Source organism: Balaenoptera musculus, chromosome 8, assembly GCF_009873245.2.
Source record: "Balaenoptera musculus isolate JJ_BM4_2016_0621 chromosome 8, mBalMus1.pri.v3, whole genome shotgun sequence".
In the NCBI taxonomy this organism is placed as follows: Eukaryota; Metazoa; Chordata; class Mammalia; order Artiodactyla; family Balaenopteridae; genus Balaenoptera; species Balaenoptera musculus.
In genome coordinates, this window is record NC_045792.1 from 19,240,744 (window position 1) to 19,260,126 (window position 19,383).

General features: G+C 36.6%; 1 protein-coding gene across 6 annotated transcripts in view; it reads left to right on the forward strand.

The window, feature by feature from the left end:
• Positions 1–19,383, forward strand: part of ATM (ATM serine/threonine kinase) — a 149,139-nt gene that overhangs the window by 58,527 nt on the left and 71,229 nt on the right. For 4 of the 6 annotated variants that reach the window (XM_036861082.1, XM_036861086.1, XM_036861083.1 and 1 more), the window contains 6 exons: positions 1,069–1,184; positions 2,143–2,269; positions 2,766–2,965; positions 15,114–15,288; positions 15,832–15,996; positions 16,808–16,940. In XM_036861082.1, coding sequence (XP_036716977.1) covers positions 1,069–1,184; positions 2,143–2,269; positions 2,766–2,965; positions 15,114–15,288; positions 15,832–15,996; positions 16,808–16,940 — 916 coding nt within the window. Of the gene's footprint in view, positions 1–1,068; positions 1,185–2,142; positions 2,270–2,765; positions 2,966–15,113; positions 15,289–15,831; positions 15,997–16,807; positions 16,941–19,383 lie in introns of those variants that run through there. The other 2 variants (XR_005020942.1, XM_036861087.1) reach the window with 2 other exon arrangements.

The following is a 19,383-nucleotide window of genomic DNA, read 5'->3' on the forward strand; positions in this document are numbered from 1 at the left end:
CACCAGGGAAGCCCTGGGACTGGATTTTTAAAAGGGCTTAAACCTTGGAAATGATGACATGACAACTAATGTGTGAGCCCAGGGAAAGGCTAGGATCATTAGATTTCTTTAGTGTCACATTCCAGAATAGTTTTGTTATATTAGGAAGTGTTTCCAAACCTCTGTGTGGAAGAGGTAAAGATAGTAAAGATAATAAATCAGCCATTTGCCTTTTGGTTTAAAGCACTGTAATTCCTTATTTGGAGAGCTAACAAGTCCACCTTTAAGACTTCACAGTTCTCATTCATTCGGCTGAGGTGTAATGTAGTACACCCATTCTTTATATTTAGAGAACTTACGCCTTTTGTGAGGCTCCCTGTGGCAGGAAGTGGATGATGAAGAATCCGTTCCTGTCCAGGAGGATTTAGCCTACTATTGATGACAGGGCATGTGGGTAGCAGCTAGCCTCAGAATTTGGGATAGCAACCAAGTAGAAATCTGGGGGAAAGTTATGCAGAGAGCAAAGGGATGATTATTGCCAGTCACTGGGAATTCTTACTAGTAAAGTTCTCTAAGTGAGATAGTGTTCTCAAATAAGAGTAAAATGTAGATTGATGAGCAGTATAGATCAGTGGGGAATTTGATTGGCAGGAAGATGATTAGATTGAGGAATTTCAGGCTAGACCTGAAGCCTTACTCATTAAAATGATTCTTTTTATTTTATTTTATTTTTTTAACATCTTTATTGGAGTATAATTGCTTTACAATGGTGTGTTAGTTTCTGCTTTATAACAAAGTGAATCAGCTATACATATACATATATCCCCATATCTTAAAATGATTCTTTAAAATTAAATGAAAGAGTTGGATTAAGAGAGTCTTGTTTGGTATGATTTCCCTATTTTCCCTTCAGTCTGTAGGTCGGCTGCATAACAGAAAAAAGTGGAGTTAGCTATATGTCTTGCAGATCTTAGATCTTTGGTCACTTTGAATAACTTTGGAAATGAAGCAATAACATGAGCCCCTTAAGCTGTCTTAAAGATCACAGACATGAAAACTTAAATATATTTTAATTTTGTATCCTTGCAGATTGATCATTTATTCATTAGTAATTTACCAGAGATTGTGGTGGAGTTATTAATGACGTTACATGAACCAGCAACTTCTGGTGCCAGCCAAAGCACTGACCCCTGTGACTTTTCAGGGTATGGGTATTTTTAACTTAGAGAATTAGCTGCAATTTCAGAACCTTGGGAAGTTTATTGGTTAACACCTTCAAATGTCCATTTCAGTTGTTAGGCATGTACTCTGCTTTTAAATTCTGTTTCTTTAAAAGTAATTACCTTTGAATTCAAGTATCTGCTCTACTGTAGCCTCTCCACACTAATTGATCTTTTAATTGACCACCTTAGTCACAAATACAGTGACCTTTTTCTTCTCAATCTTTTTGTAGTATTTGAGCATTCTGCCATCTCCTGTCTCATGAAATTTTCTTCTTCGTGACACATTATTCTTTGTTCTCTTCTTATCTATGACTTGGCTTTCTGTATCACCTTTTCTTTATCACGCTCCTTTGCTAGGGGAATCTTACTGTACTATAATTTCATTTGGATGTGAAACCCACTTGGTTGTATATGAATGTTAAAATTATTTTCTCAGCTTGATTGTAAGCTACTTGAAAATGCCCTTAACTTTTTTTATATGCTCTACAATGCTAAGTGTATAAAATAGTAATAATATCTACTAAAATACTTTTACATATGTAATTTCATTTGATGTAGTATTTGATTGCTGTGTCTTAAGATATTATTGTGTTTATAGTACTAGCATAGAGCTTTAATTCATAACTGAAGTGAATTGATATTAAGTCTCATTTGTGGAATTGCCATTAACTTTATAAACGATTTTTTAAGCAAATTATTTAAAATTGACTAAGTCCTAGAAAGTTAAAGTATTTAGGTATTCTGATTGATGTATATAGACTGTGATATGTCATTTGTGATTTTATTAAAAGTCTAGTTTTCAGTAGAAAATAATTTTAAAATTTGGGGTTACTGTAATCTAAATTTTCTTTTTGGATTTTCACTTGTCTATCAAGAAAATGTTTTTTCTTGATAATTTTTTTCTGAAAATGATGGCTGTATTTTTTTCTATAACTCTTAGGGATTTGGATCCTGCTCCTAATCCACCTCATTTTCCATCACATGTGATTAAAGCGACATTTGCCTATATCAGCAATTGCCACAAAACCAAGCTTAAAAGCATTTTAGAAATTCTTTCCAAAAGCCCTGTAAGTATACATTACTAGTATAAATAACTGAAGGGAGAATTCCTTCTTTTTCAGTTAAAAAATCTGTATAAGTACATCTTAAAGAGAAAAAAAAGTAAACAAATGGAAAATTTATCTGAATAAATTAAGAAAAACACTCATTTACAAGTTTATATCTTGGTATTTTACTTGTCAGTATTAATTGAAATATGTCACATATGAGGGCTGAATTTCATGACATTTTAGTCATGTTGGCTCAGGGAATATATACATATATATATATAAAATGTATATTTTAAGGATATAATTGTTTACTATCTGAAAACTAAGTAAATTGATAGTAGTTTTTTAGGTTTAAGATAGTAATTTTCTTAATGTAATATTTTGCATTTGATATCAAAACCCACAACAAAATTCTATAATTTAGAATTCTGTATTTTGAATAAAAAATGTATGTATTATGGGCTTAGTATATGTGATTAGGCAAGTTTTTACTAAATGTATCTTTATTTTCTAGGATTCCTATCAGAAAATTCTTCTGGCCATATGTGAGCAAGCAGTTGAGACAAATAATGTTTATAAAAAACATAGAATTCTTAAAATATATCACCTGTTTGTTAGTTTATTAATGAACGATATAAAGAGTGGCTTAGGAGGAGCTTGGGCCTTTGTTCTTCGAGATGTTATTTATACTTTGATTCACTATATCAACCAAAGGTAAATAATATATTTAGACCAATATATAAGTAGTTTTTCTACCCTTTTATCTTAATTGGAAATTTATATGCTTCTACAAGGTAGAAGCCAGAGTACTGTTTTCTGAATTTTGCCTTTTTAATATATATTATATCTACCTATTATATTTTACAAAGTGCATCACTACTTCTCCAACTCTAGAAATCTTTAAGTATTAAGGGTCTTCAACATTTTAAATATTCTAATTTTAGATGGCCATAAATATATATATTACCATAGCAGTTCTGGTCACCACTTCCAGTGTGTGTGGTAGGGGGTGAAGAGGGGTTCCCTGTACACATCCAGGGAATTATCCAGACATCAGCGGATACCTACCCATAGATAGTGTTAGATCCCACAGGTTAAGAGCTCAAGTTCTGCAAGATTGTCCTTTCCAGCCTCATCAGACGCTGTTTGAAAGCCCAGGTTATCAGTGGCTATAGATTTCAGTGACCCCTTTCTTGGGTTTGATTAATTTGCTAGAGTGGCTCACAGAACTCAAGAAACCTGTTTACTCACTAGATTGCTGGTTTATTACAAAAAGAAATAACTCAGGAACAGCCAGATGGAAGAGATGCGTAGGGCAAGGTATGGAGAAGGGGCATGGAGCTCCCATGCCCTCTCCAGGCATTTCACTCTCCCCATACCTGCAAGTGTTCACCAACCCAGAAGCTCCCTAAACCCCATTCTTTTGGGGGTTAATGGAAGCCTCATTAAATAGGCATGACTGATGAAATCATCACAGTCATTGGTGATTGAATCAGCTTCCATCTCCCTATGCCCTTCTTGGAGGTCAGAGAGGTGGTACCGAAAGTTCCAACGCTCTAATCACAGGGTTGGTTCTCCTGGCAACCAGCCCCCACTCTTAGGTGCTTCCCCAAATTTACTCATTAACATAAAAAAAGACTGCTTTATTGTTCTCGTCACAGGAAATTCCAAGAGTTTTAGGAACTCTGTGCCAGAAATGGGGACCAAATATATATTTCTTATTATAAATCACAACATAACAGTTACTATAGATTTTGGGATGTATGTTCTTTTTAGCATCTCTATTCCTTTCCATTGACTTTAATGATGTTTCTGTTATTTGTTTTCTTATTAGTAGATAACATTGCCATCAAATAAATTTAAGTCCTTCGAAGCACATGAAGATACCTATTTCCATTTTGTTTTCTCATGTTTTTCTTGTTTGGCTTTGTAAAAATATCTTATAATTTTTATTTTAATTTAAGTCACGTGTTTGTATAGTCATTCAGTCTTTTTCCATCACTAATTTTTTTTTTTAGGTTTTATTATTTTGGTAAAATATATAACATAAAATTTGTCATTTTTAACCATTTTTTAAGTGTCCAATTCAGTGATATTAATTACGTTCACAGTTTCGTGTTCCCATTGCCACTGTTTCCAAAACTTTTTCATTACCTCAAATAGAACCTCTGTACCCGTTAAGCAATAATTCCACATTACCACTTCCCTGTAAGCCCCTTATAACCTCTAATATACTTCCTGTCTCTATGAATTTGCCTGTTACAGATATTTCATATAAGTAGAATCATAATTTATTTTTCCTTTTCTGTCTGGCTTGTTTCACTTAGCATGTCTTCAGGGTTCATCCAGCATCATACTTTTTTATCGCTAAGTAATATTCCATTGGATATATATACCACATTTTGTTTATCCATTCATCTGTTGATGAACACTTGGGTTGTTTCATGGATATGAAGTGGTATCTCATTGGGGTTTTGATTTTACATTTTCCTACTGACTAATGATGTTGAACTTCTTTTCATGAGCTTATTGACCATTTGTATATCTTCTTTGGAGAAATGTCTATTTAAGTCCTTTGCCCATTTTTTTAAATTGGATTGTCTTTTTGTTGAGCCGTAGGAGTTCTTTATGTATTCTTGGTGTTGAACTCTTAATATATGATTTGCAAATATATTCTGGATATTGAATTCATACATGATTTGAAAGTAGTTTCTCCCATCCTATAAAATTTTCACTTGGCTGATAATGTCTTTTGATGCACAGATCTTTTTAATTTTGATAAAGTCTGATTTATCTTGTTTGGTTTTTTTTTTGTTTCCTGTGGTTTTGGTATTATATGTAAGAATTCATTGTCAAATCCAAGGTCACAAAGGTTTACCCTTAGAGTTTATTCTAAGAGTTTTATGCTTTTAGCTCTTATATTTAGGTTGTTTATTCATTTTAATTTTTATATGTAGTGTGAGTTAGGGGTTCAATGTCATTCTTTTGCATGTAGAAATCTAATTGTTCCAGTATGTTAAAGAGAATGTTCTTTCCCCTTTGAAGGGACTTGGCATCCTTGTCAAAAATCAGTTAGCCATTGGTGTATGGGTTTATTTCTGGATTCTCAGTCCTATTCCATTGGTCTTTACTTGTGCCAGTACCATGCTTTGTTGATTACTATAGCTTTATAGTAACTTTTGAAACCAGGAAGTGGGAGTCCTCCAATTTTGTTCTTCTTTTTCAAGATTGTTTTGGCTGTTTGGGGTCCCTTGCAATTCCATGTGAATTTATGCAAAAAAGTCTGTTGGAATTTAGATGGAGATTGCATTGAATATGTGACTATTTAGATAGTATTAACATGTCAACAATTTGTCTTCCAATCCATGAACACAGGATGTCTTTCCATTTGGTTGAACTTATTTAATTTCTTTCATCCATGCTATATAGTTTTCAGTGCACAGACCTTTCACATCCATCCTTGGTTAGATTTATTCCCAGGTATTTAGTTCTTTTAGATGCTATTGTAAATGGAGTTTTTTAATCAATTTCCATTTTAGATTGTCAACTGCTATTGTATAGAAACACAAATAATTTTGTATGTTGATTTTGTGACTTGTAACTTTGCTAAATTTGTTTGTTACCTCTGGTAGATTTATTGTGGATTCTTTTGGGAGTTTCTGTATATATAGAATCATGTCATCTGGATATAGTTTTACTTCTTCCTTTCTGATTTGGATGCCCTTTATTTCTTTTTCTTTTTTAATTGCTCTGGCTGGAAGTTCAGTACAATGTTGGGTATCAGTGGTGAAAGTGGGCATCCTTGTCTTATTCCTGATCTTAGTGGGAAAGCTTTCAGTTTTTCGACATTATGTTGTTAGCTTTGGGTTTTCATAGGTTACCATTATTTTGATGAGAAAGTTTCTGTCTATTCTGATGTTTTTCTTATGAAAGGGTGTTAGATTTTGTCAAATGCCTTTTCTGTTTGTTGAGATGGTCATGTGTTATATTCTTTCATTCTATCAATGTGGTATATTACATGGATTGACTTTCCTATACTGATCCACTCTTAACATTCCTGGGATAAATCCCACTTGCTCATGATGTATATCCTTTTTTTTTTTTTTTAATCTTTTTTGGAGTATAATTGCTTCACAATACTGTGTTAGTTTCTTTTTTTTAAATAAATTTATTTATTTTTTTATTTCTGGCTGTGTTGGGTCTTTGTTGCTGCATGTGGGCTTTTCTCTAGTTGTGGCGAGCAGGAGCTACTCTTTGTTGTGGTGCGCGGGCTTCTCATTGTGGTGGCTTCTATTGTTGTGGAGCCTGTGGCTCTAGGCACGCAGGCTTCAGTAGTTGTGGCTTGCGGGCTCCAGAGTGCAGGCTCAGTAGTTCTGGCACACGGGCTTAGTTGCTCCATGGCATGTGAGATCTTCCCGGACCAGGGCTCCAACCCATGTCCCTTGCATTAGCAAGCAGATTCTCAACCTCTGCGCCACCAGGGAAGCCCCCATGTTAGTTTCTGTTGCACAACAAAGCGAATCAGCCATATGCATACACATATCCCCATATCTCCTCCCTCTTGAGCCTCCCTCCCATCCTCCCTATCCCACCCTTCTAGGTCATCGCAAAGCACTGAGCTGATCTCCCTGTGCTATGCTGCTGCTTCCCACCAGCCAACTATTTTACATTTGGTAGTGTATATATGTCAATGCTACTCTCACTTCGCCCCAGCTTCGCCCTCCCACCCCATGTCCTCAAGTTGATTTTCTATGTCTACCTCTTTATTCCTGCTCTGCAACTAGATCATGAGTACCATTTTTTTTGTTTTTTAGATTCCATATATATGCGTTAGCATATAGTATTTGTTTTTCTCTTTCTGACTTACTTCACTCTGTATGACAGACTCTAGGTCCATCCACCTCACTGCAAATAACTCAATTTTGTTTCTTTTTATGGCTGAGTTTGTACACATTGTATATATGTGCCACATCTTCTTTATCCATTCATCTGTCAATGGACATTTAGGTTGGTTCCATGTCCTGGCTATTGGTGGCTACTAAATAGTGCTGCAGTGAACATTGTGGTGCACGTCTCATTTTGAATTATGGTTTTCTCAGGGTATATGCCCAGTAGTGGGATTGCTGGGTCATATGGTAGTTCTATTTTTAGTTTTTTCAGGAACCTCCATACTGTTTTCCATAGTGGCTGTATCAATTTACATTCCCACCAACTGTGCAGGAGGGTTCCCTTTTCACCACACCCTTTCCAGCATTTATTGTTTCTAACTTTTTTGATAATGGCCATTCTGACCAGCGTGAGATGATACCTCATTGTAGTTTTGATTTGCATTTCTCTAATAATTAGTGATGTTGAGCATCTTTTCATGTGCCTCTTGGCCATCTGTATGTCTTCCTTGGTGAAATGTCTGTTTAGGTCTTCTGTCCATTTTTTAACTGGATTTTTTTTTTTTTCATATTGAGCTCCATGAGCTGTTTGTATATTTTGGAGTGTAATCCTTTGTCTGTTGTTTCATTTGCAAATATTTTCTCCCATTCTGAGGATTGTCTTTTTGTCTTGTTTATGGTTTCCTTTGCTGTACAAAAGCTTTTAAGTTTAATTCAGTCCCATTTGTTTATTTTTGTTTTTATTTCTGTTACTCTAGGAGGTGGGTCAAAAAAGATCTTGTTGTGGTTTATGTCAAAGAGTTTCCTATGTTTTCCTCTAAGAGTTTTATAGTGTCTGGTCTTACATTTAAGTCTTTAATCCATTTTGAGTTTATTTTTGTGTATGGTGTTAGGCAGTTTTCTAATTTCATTCTTTTACATGTAGCTCTCCAGTTTTCCCAGCACCACTTATTGAAGAGGCTGTCTTTTCTCCATTGTATGTTCTTGCCTCCTTTGTCATAAATTAGGTGCCCATATGTGCGTGGCTTTATCTCTGGGCATTCTGTCCTGTACCATTGACCTATATTTCTGTTTTTGTGCCAATACCATACTGTCTTAATTATTATAGTTTTGTGGTATAATTTGAAGTCAGCGAGCCTGATTCCTCCAACTCCGTTTTTCTTTCTCAAGATTGCTTTGGCTATTCGGGGTCCTTTGTGTTTCCATACGAATTGTAAGATTTTTTGTTCTAATTCTGTGAAGAATGCCATTGATAGTTTGATAGGGATTGCATTGAATCTGTAGATTGCTTTGGGTAGTATAGTCATTTTCACAATGTTGATTCTTCCAGTCCAAGAACATGGTATATTTCTCCATCTGTTTATGTTGTCTTTGATTTATTTCATCAGTGTTTTATAGTTTTCTGAGTACAAGTCTTTTGCCTCTTTAGGCAGTTTTATTCCTAGGTATTTTATTCTTTTTGTTGCAGTGGTAAATGGGAGCATTTCCTTAATTTCTCTTTCTGATTTTTTGTTGTTGATGTATAAGAATGCCAGAGATTTCTGTGCATTAATTTTGTATCCTTCAACCTTACCAAATTCATTGATTAGTTCTAGTAGTTTTCTGGTGGCATCTTTAAGATTTTCTATGTATAGTATCATGTCATTGGCAAATAGGGACAGTTTTACTTCTTCTTTTCCAATTTGTATTCTTTTTATTTCTTTTTCTTCTCTGATTGCTGTGGCTAGGACTTCCAAAACTATATTGAATAAGAGTGGCGAGAGTGGACATCCTTGTCTTGTTCCTGATCCTAGTGGAAATGCTTTCAGTTTTTCACCATTGAGTATGATGCTTGCTGTAGGTTTGTCATATATAGCCTTTATTATGTTGAGGTAGGTTCCCTCTATGCCCATTTTCTGGAGAGTTTTTATCATAAATGGTGTTGAATTATGTCAAAAGCTTTTTTGCATCTATTGAGATGATCACGTCGTTTTTATTCCTTAATTTGTTAATGTGGTGTATCACATTGATTGATTTGTGTATATGGAAGAATCCTTGCATCCCTGGGATAAATCCTGCTTGATCATAGTGTATGATCCTTTTAATGTGCTGTTGGATTGTGTTTGCTAGTATTTTGTTCAGGATTTTTGCATGTATGTTCATCAATGGTATTGGTCTGTAATTTTCTTTTTTTGTGATATCTTTGTCTGGTTTTGGTATCAGGGTGATGGTGGCTTCGTAGAATGAGTTTGGGAGTGTTTCTCCCTGTGCAATTTTTTGGAAGAGTTTGAGAAGGATGGGTGTTAGCTCTTCTCTAAATGTTTGATAGAATTCACCTGTGAAGCCATCTGGTCCTGGACTTTTGTTTGTTGGAAGATTTTTAATTACGGTTTCAATTTCATTACTCGTGACAGGTCTGTTTATATTTTCTAATTCTTCCTGGTTCAGTCTTGGAAAATTGTACCTTTCCAAGAATTTGTCCATTTCTTCACGGTTGTCCGTTTTATTGGCATACAGTTGTTGGTAGTAGTCTCTTATAATCCTTTGTATTTCTGCAGTGTCAGTTGTGATTTCTCCTTTTTCATTTCTAATTTTATTGATTTGCGTCCTCTCCCTTTTTTTCCTGATGAGTCTGGCTAAGGGTTTATCAATTTTGTTTATCTTCTCAAAGAACCAGCTTTTAGTTTTATTGATCTTTGCTATTGTTTTTTTCGTTTCCATTTCATTTATGTCTGCTCTGATCTTTATGATTTCTTTCCTTCTAGTAACTTTGGGTTTTGTTTGTTCTTCTTTCTCTAGTTGTTTTAAGTGTAGGGTTAGATAGTTTGAGATTTTTCTTGTTTCTTGAGGTGAGATTGAATTGCTATAAACTTCCCTCTTAGAACTGCTCTTGCTGCATCCCATAGGTTTTGGGTTGTCGTGTTTTCATTGTCGTTTGTTTCTGTGTATTTTTTTATTTCTTCTTTGATTTCTTCAGTGATCTCTTGGTTATTTAGTGGCACACTTTTTAACCTCCATGTATTTGTGTTTTTTACAGTTTTTTTCGTGTAATTGATTTCCAGTCTCATAGTGTTGTGGTTAGAAAAGATGCCTGATACGATTTCAGTTTTCTCAAATTTTCCGAGGCTTCATTTGTGACCCAAGATGTGATGTATCCTGGAGGATGTTCCGTGTGCACTTGAGAAGAAAGTGTATTCTGCCACTTTTGGATGGAATGTTCTGTAAATATCAAGTAGATCTGTCTGGTATATTGTGTCATTTAAAGCTTGTGTTTCCTTATTTATTTTCTGTTTGGATGATCTGTCCATTGGCGTAAGTGGGGTGTTAAAGTCCCCTACTATTATTGTGTTACTGACAATTTCTCCTTTCATGGTTGTTAACATTTGCCTTATGTATAGAGGTGCTATGTTGGGTGCATAAACGTTTATAATTGTTATATCTTCTTATGTAGTGTCCCTCCTTAACTCTTGTAACAGTCTTTATTTTAAAGTCTATTTTATGTGATATGAGTATTGCTACTCCAGCTTTCTTTTAATTTCCATTTGCATGGAATATATTTTTCCATCCCTTCACTTTCAGTCTGTATGTGTCCCTAGGTCTGAAGTGTGTCTCTTGTAGATGGCATATATATGGGTCTGGTTTTTGTATCCATTCAGCCAGTCTGTGTCTTTTGGTTGGGGCCTTTAATCCATTTACATTCAAGGTTATTATATAGGATATGTATGTTCCTATTACCATTTTCTTAATTGTTTTGGGTTTGTTTTTGTGGTTCTTTTTCTTCTCCTGTGTTTCCCGCTTAGAGAAGTTTCTTTAGCATTTGTTCTAAAACTGCTTTGGTGATGCTGAATTCTCTTAGCATTTGCTTGTATGAAAAGCTTTTGTCTTCTCCATTGACTCTGAATGAGATCCTTGCTGGGTAGAGTAATCTTGGTTGTAGGTTTTTCTCTTTCATCACTTTAAGTACATCTTGCCACTCCCTTCTGGCCTGCAGAAAAATCAGCTGATAATCTTATGGTATGTTATTTTTTGTTTTTCCCTTGCTGCTTTTAATATTTTTTCTTTGAATTTAATTTTTGTTAGTTTGAGTAATATATGTGTTGGTGTGTTTTTCCTAGGGGTTATCCTGTATGGGACTGTCTGTGCTTCCTGGAGTTGGGTGACTATTTCCTTTCCCATGTTATGGAAGTTTTCAACTATAATCTCTTCAGATAGTTTCTCAGACCCTTTCTTTTTCTCTTCTTTTCTGGGACCCTTATAATTCGAATGTTGGTGTGTTTATTGTTGTCCCAGAGGTCTCTGAGATTGTCTTCAATTCTTTTCATTCCTTTTTCTTTATTCTGCTCCTTGGCAGTTATTTCCACCATTTTGTCTTCCAGCTCACTTATTCGTTCTTCTGCCTCCGTTATTCTGCTACTGATTCCTTCTAGTATATTTTTCATTTCAGTTATTGTGTTGTTCATCTCTGTTTGTTCTTTAGTTCTTCTAGATCTTTGTTAATCATTTCTTGTATTTTCTCAGTCCGTGCTTCCATTCTGTTTCCGAGATTCTGGATCATCTTTACTATCACTACTCTGAATTCTTTTTCAGGTAGATTGCCTATTTCCTCTTCATTTATTTGGTCTTGTAGGTTTTTACCTTGTTCCTTCATCTGTGACATATTTTTTTGCCATCTAATTTTTTCTTTTATGAGTGGGACTGTGTTCCTGTTTTACTGGTTGTTTGGCCTGAGGCTTCTAACACTTGAGTTTGTAGGCTATTGGGTAGAGCTGGGTCTTGGTGCTGAGATGAGGAGCTCTGTGAGACCTCACTCCAATGAATATTCCCTGGGGTCTGAGGTTCTCTGTTAGTACAGTGATTCGGACTTGGAACCCCACCGCAGGAGCTTCCGCCCGACCCTCGGCTCGCCAATCAAGATCCCACAAGCTGCGTGGGGTGGCAAGAAAAAAAAAAGAAAGAGCGATAACAAAGTAAAAAATAAAATTAGACTAGGAAACTAACAGATATGTTAGAAAGAATGTAAAAATAAAAATATAGATTAATCAACCACCAGAAGGAACATCAGTACCACAATAGTAAAAAAGAGAAGGAGGGAAAAGAAAAAAAAAAAGGCGGAGGGTGGGAGGGGGAAGGCATTGGCTGTGGAGAGTGGGCCCTAAGCAAGGGGGAGGTTTGGGTGGTGGGCGGGGCCAATGCTCAGGACCCACAGGGCTGGAAAAGGCCCTGGGGGCTGTGGGGAATGGGGCTTAGGCTCAAGGAACTGAAGGGCCCCAGGCGTGCCCCCCACCCCTTGTCTCAGAGGGCAGGGGACCTCATCTGGGAGCCCAGCAGGCTTCCTGAGCTTGAGTGGGTGGGACAAGCTCCCTCCTCTCCTCTTCTGCTCCTGTGGTCTGGGGTCTGGGAGGGCCCCTCCCGCCTATGTCTCCCGATCTCCCCGGCCTCCCTCCTATGCCCGCAGGACCAGTGCAGCCAGGCAGTGGTGTGAAGTGGGGACCTTGTAGGGCAGGGGACTGGCCTGGGAGCTCAGGAGCCTCCCCGTGCCCGAGTGAGCAGGCCATTGCCCACCACTCCTCTCCCTCTCCTCCCCAAGGGCCCCTCCCACCTGCCACTCCTGATCTCCCCGGCCTCCCTCCTACACCCCCAGGACCCACGTGGCCTGGTTGGGCTTTGGAGTTGGGGGAACCGGCTTGGGAGCTCAGCAGGCCCCCGGCCCGAGTGGGCCAGGTGATCGCCCTCTGCTCCTCTCCTGCTCTTCCCGGAGAGTCCCTCCCACCTGCCTCTCCTGATCTCCCCGGCCTCAGGGATGCCGGTCTTGTCTGGCCTCCACTTCTCCCCCACCTCGGTTCCCCTATGTTCTACCAGTTCACTCTGGGGTTCCTCCTGTCTCCTTGAGGGTCAGAGTCCCCCAGCAGCAGCCAGCAGACACCTTAGTTGTAGGGAGACACTAACTCCGTGTCTTCCCACACTGCCATCTTGACTCCTGCCCTGATGTGTATCCTTTTAATGTGCTGTTAGATTCAGTTTGCTAGTATTTTGTTGAGGAGTTTTGCATATATATATATGTATATATATATATATATTCATAAGAGTATTAGAGACTATAATTTTCCTGTGGTATCTTTATCTTACTTTTGTATCAGAAATGCTGGCCTCACAAAATGAGTTAGGAAGTGTTCCCTCCTGTTCCCTTTTCTGGAAGAGTTTGAGGTGTTAATTCTTGTTTGTAGTGTTCTTCAAGTCTTTCTTCTTTTTAAATGTAGCTGTTTACTGCAACATAATTTCCTCTCAGCACTGCCCTTGCTGAATCCCATTAGTTTTGGTATGCTGTATCTTCATTTTCATTTGTCTTTAAGCTCTTTTAGCATGTTTAAGACAGTTGTTTGACAATGTCTTTGTCTAATAATTCCAGTCTGACCTTCCTTGGGAACTGTTTTAGTCAATATATTTTACTCCTTTGAATGGTCCATACTTTCCTATTTGAATACCTTGTGATTTTTTTGTTGAAACTGGACATTTTACTATTATGATATATTACCTGTGGAAATCAGATTTTCCCCTTCCCCAAGGTTTGACTTTTTTTTTTTTTTTTGAATTGTTGAAGGCTGTAGTGGTACATTTGTTTCATGAATTTACTCAACTGTTTTTCTAGAGGGCATATTCCTTGCCATTGTAGTCACTGAAGACTGTTGCTTAACTTGTGTTCAGGTAGCATTTTGACAGAGATTTCCTTGAATACCAGGAGCCAAAGAGAGAGAAAGAGAGAAAACCTTTCCTAGTCTTTGCAGATTGGCTCTGTGTTAAGACTCTCCTTCAGCATTTAGCTTGGCTTGCACTGAGCCTAAGGTTAAGCCCAAAGTGAAAGATTATGGTCTTCTTAGGTAGTTTGTGAGCAAGCACCTTACCCTGGGCATGTGTGTGACTTTATCAATTCCCTGAAAATGTGAGTGAATTTTTTCTTTTTAATTTATTTTTGGCTGTGTTGGGTCTTCGTTGCTGCACGTGGGCTGTCTCTAGTTGCGGTGAGTGGGGGCTACTCTTCGTTGCGGTGCGCGGGCTTCTCATTGGGGCGGCTTCTCTTGTGGAGCACGGGCTCTAGTTGCGTGGGCTTCAGTAGTTGTGGTACGTGGGCTCAGTAATTGTGACTCGTAGGCTCTACAGCGCAGGCTCAGTAGTTGTGGTGCACAGGTTTAGTTGCTCCGTGGCATATGGGATCTTCCCAGACCAGGGCTCGAACCCATGTCCCCTGCATTGGCAGGCGGATTCTTAACCACTGCCCCACCAGGGAAGCCCAATGTGAGTGATTTTGAGTGTTCTAACTTTACAAGGAAACTCTCTCTCTAGCTTTTCATCCTAGGCATTAGGCAGTCTGTTATCCCAGGCAGCTGTGGGTTGTTGGTTAGCCTTACAATGTCTTCAAGCAGTGCCCTCAGCTTTTCCAGCCTGTAGGAGACCCAAGTTAGGAAAAACAAGAGCCAAGCACCTTATGTTAGTCCTTCAGGTAGCTCCCAGACAGGTTTAGAACAGACATACACAATCATTTGCGAATAAAATATGCTCTGCTCCCTTCAGAACTAAGGACCAGGATCCTACATTGGAAATGGGGACTGCAGTTTTCATGACTATTGCCAGGCTGGGGGGGTCGTGGGGCAAGGGCAAGTAAAATCACCGCAAAGCTTTCCTAGTTTTTAAGTTTCCTTTTTCTTGATATCAGCTTTTGCTTGATTGCTGTAAACTTTTGACTGTTTTACAGAGTTCTAACAAAGCTCTTACAGTTTGCTTGTTTTTCAGTGTTTCTGTCAGGGGAGCTTGGAGCTTCCTACTCTGTCATTTTGCTGATGTCGCTTCTCTTTTCGGGTTTTAAACTATTAAGGACTTAGATGTGAAAGTGACTTTTATGTCAAGCCACATCAGAATTAGAGCTGTTGAATAAAAGTGACTTTTGAATGAGTTTATGTCAAAGTAGTGTCCTAGAACTTACTGGTTTTTTTCCCCTATATTAGGCCTTCTCATTTCATGGATGTGTCATTACGTAGCTTCTCCCTTTGTTGTGACCTGTTAAGCCGGGTTTGCCACACAGCAGTAACTTACTGTAAGGATGCTTTAGAAAGTCATCTTCATGTTATTGTTGGTACACTTATACCCCTTGTGGATGATCAGATGGAGGTTCAGGAACAGGTAATTTCCCAAATCATATTCAAAATGATATTTGAAATACACTGATAAAGTATTGTTGGAAGGAGCCGAGGGTTTATGTTCACTTGGTGTAATCAGTAATTTTAGTGGAAATATTCTTTGAAAAATGGTGGGGAAAACATTCTCAGTGAATTAATCCTTGTAATCATTTAATTACAGAGCACCTAGTAATTTTGATCTAATGAATAACCTGATTTCTATCTCTTACTTATGCTGAAGTATAGAGGTAGTCAAAACTAAGGATGTAGTTCACTCCACTATGATGATGTGTGAGGTATTACTTATATAAAATGTTTCAGTAATATTGACAACTGTATACCTCAGTGTCCATCCTGGAGTAAAGGCCTTACATATTTGTTGAATTATTTGAAAGCACAGAAACAGTAGTAGCTGGGTGCCTTAGAAGTGATTTTATCTGAACTAAGTAGAGTTTTTATCATTTATTACAGTGGGTTTGGTTGTTTTACTTTAAAATATAATTAATCCATTTCTCCTCTTGATTTTTTCTTTTTTAATTATGTTTAGGTATTGGACTTGTTGAAATACTTAGTGATTGATAACAAGGATAATGAAAATCTCTATATCACGATTAAACTTTTAGATCCTTTTCCTGACCATGTTGTCTTTAGGGATTTGCGTATTACTCAGCAGAAAATCAAATACAGTAGAGGACCCTTTTCACTTTTGGAGGTAATAATTATTCCATAATATTGCTATTTTGTATTAGAGAGGTTAGTAGTACTTTTTGGAAACTAATGCTCTGAAAGTAAAAACCAATCTTTTTTAAAAATTGTGGTTAAAGAAAACATAACATGAAATCTATCCTCTTAACAGATAAAAAACTAAATCTTAATATATACTCTTGCATTGCAGTAAAAGTATAAATTCAAAATTTCTTGTTAAAGATCTGAATTTAAATATTGAAGAAATATGATATAAAATATGCTTGATTTTCATACACATAAGATTCATTAATATCTCAAAATTACCATCTGACCCTTTGTCGGACAATATAATGTTTGAATTATAGAAGATATGTAACTTTCTGAAGAGTTTTTCAAGTTTTAATCTTGTTTTAACCTTTATAAACTTCAAAACTATGTTCAGATAGATTTTTCTTTATAAATCTTATTATAACTTTAAAAGTATACTCTACATTTGACTATAATCAGTATGAAAATGTGGTTAAATATATTAAGATAAAACTAGAGTTGCAGTACTAAATAAATAGAAATTTAAGTTTTTCCCTCTGAGTATGCTATAACAATCTTAAACTCTAGATACTGTATCATGAGAGAGTCTACTGCAATTTAAATGATTAAAACATTGTAGGATTTGAAGTGAAATAAGTAATTTATTTCTACCTTGTTTGGTAGTAACAGTGTTATGAGTCAGTATCTGTAGAAGGCACTAATTTAAAAAAATTTTTAAGTTATATTTTACAGACTCAGCCAATACATGTCAAAAGCAAGTTACATTTTTAGCTAATTTTCTCTTTTAGGAAATTAACCATTTTCTCTCAGTAAATGTTTATAATGCACTTCCATTGACAAGGCTTGAAGGATTGAAGGATCTTCGAAGACAACTAGAGCAACATAAAGATCAGATGATGGATCTTATGAGAGCATCTCAGGGTACTAATTTTAATGACTTGGGTTATTTGTACCCATTTCTTTTTGAAAGAATCTTTTATAAATTCTTGCTCTTGGTTTAATTGCCACAGATTTAGTTCATTTCAGACCCTCATCAGTTCTCATTTAGTTATGAAAGACTTCCTAAAGTTGTCTCCTTACCTTGAACTACTCACATTTTATCCATTCTCTGCACCTCTGCCAGAATGATTTCTCTAAGTCCAAATATAATCATGTTATTCTACTGCTTAAAAAATGTTAACAATTTGCTACTGCCTAAAAGAAAAATTTGAATTTCTTAGAGCAGGCATGCAAGGTAATTTGTCTCTGCCTACTACCCCAATTTATTTAAGTAAAAGAAATGTTATTTTTCATTTTATTTTAAACATCTTAGCCATGTATGTGTTTTGTGTGTATGTATATATGTGTGTGCGTTTTAAAATTATTTATTTATTTATTTATTTATTTTTGGCTGTGTTGGGTCTTTGTTTCTGTGCGAGGGCTTTCTCTAGTTGCGGCAAGCGGGGGCCACTCTTTTTTTTTTTTTTCCACACACACACACTGTATTTTATTTTTACAAGAGATAAATAGACTGACACCAAGCATTGTACATGGATGACCACAACAAAAGCAACAATGATTGCCATTACCAAACATGAAACACACTCATACTATGTCATAATATTGACATTCAGTTCAGTAATCCTCCACTGTAACAGCTCCTTTACTTTGCAGTGAAAATTGATTTGTATATTCTTTGCCTCTGAGTCCTTGTGGGATTTTTTCTTTTTTTTTAAATTCAAACAGAAAGTCACAAAAATTATACTCATCCTCATCAGTTCACTCAGTCCCATGTAATTAATTTTTTTTTTCAACTTGATCTTTTGTTAGCACCTTTATGAGCTCATCAGTTTTTCATTAGAGTTCTGAAAATGCTTAGTCATTCAGTTCAGCAGTACAGTCAGTTACCAGAAACCTGTACTTGTCAGAGTCTTTTCCATGAATTTCCTGAAGATGAAACCCTTTTATAGGAACATATTTGCAAAAGCATCAGAGTACACTCAGAACTGTCTGTAAATGACAAAAGACTTAAAAATGACCACGGTTAAAGATTTGATGAAAGTTCATAATAATGCAGTTGACAAGAAAATTAGTTATTTCTGAGATATACATTTTAAAGTAATAACTAGGATTATGACTTATAACATTATACCAGAACATATAAGATTTTTAGAAATTTCATGTAATGTCTGAAACATTTATATTAACATATTTCCATACAAATAACCCAATGAAAGTTTAGTATTAGTTGTTTTGTTTGTTTGTTTATACTGCAGGTTCTTATTAGTCATCAATTTTATACACATCAGTGTATACATGTCAATCCCAATCGTCCAATTCAGCACACCACCATCCCCACCCCACCGCAGTTTCCCCCCCCCTTGGTGTCCATATGTCTGTTCTCTACATCTGTGTCTCAACTTCTGCCCTGCAAACAGGCTCATCTGTACCATTTTTCTAGGTTCCACATACATGCGTTAATATACGATATTTGTTTTTCTCTTTCTGACTTACTTCACTCTGTATGACAGTCTCTAGATCCATGCACGTCTCAACAAATGACTCAATTTCGTTCCTTTTTATGGCTGAGTAATATTCCATTGTATATATGTACCACAACTTCTTTATCCATTCGTCTGTTGATGGGCATTTAGGTTGCTTCCATGACCTGGCTATTGTAAATAGTGCTGCAATGAACATTCGGGTGCATGTGTCTTTTTGAATTATGGTTTTCTCTGGGTATATGCCCAGTAGTGGGATTGCTGGGTCATATGGTAATTCTATTTTTAGTTTTTTAAGGAACCTCCGTACTGTTCTCCATAGTGGCTGTATCAATTTACATTCCCACCAACAGTGCAAGAGGGTTCCCTTTTCTCCACACACTATCCAGCATTTGTTGTTTGTACATTTTCTGATGATGCCCATTCTGACTGGTGTGAGGTGATACCTCATTGTAGTTTTGATTTACATTTCTCTAATAATTAGTGATGTTGAGCATCTTCTCATGTGCTTCGTGGCCGTCTGTATGTCTTCTTTGGAGAAATGTCTATTTAGGTCTTCTGCCCGTTTTTGGATTGGGCTGTTTGTTTCTTTAATATAGAGCTGAATGAGCTGTTTATATATTTTGGAGATTAATCCTTTGTCCGTTGATTTGTTTGCAAATCTTTTCTCCCATTCTGAGGCTTGTCTTTTTGTCTTGTTTATGGTTTCCTTTGCTGTGCAAAAGCTTTGAAGTTTCATTAGGTCCCATTTGTTTATTTTTGTTTTTATTTCCATTACTCTAGGAGGTGGATCAAAAAAGATCTTGCTGTGATTTATGTCAAAGAGTGTTCTTCCTATGTTTTCCTCTAAGAGTTTTATAGTGTCCAGTCTTACATTTAGGTCT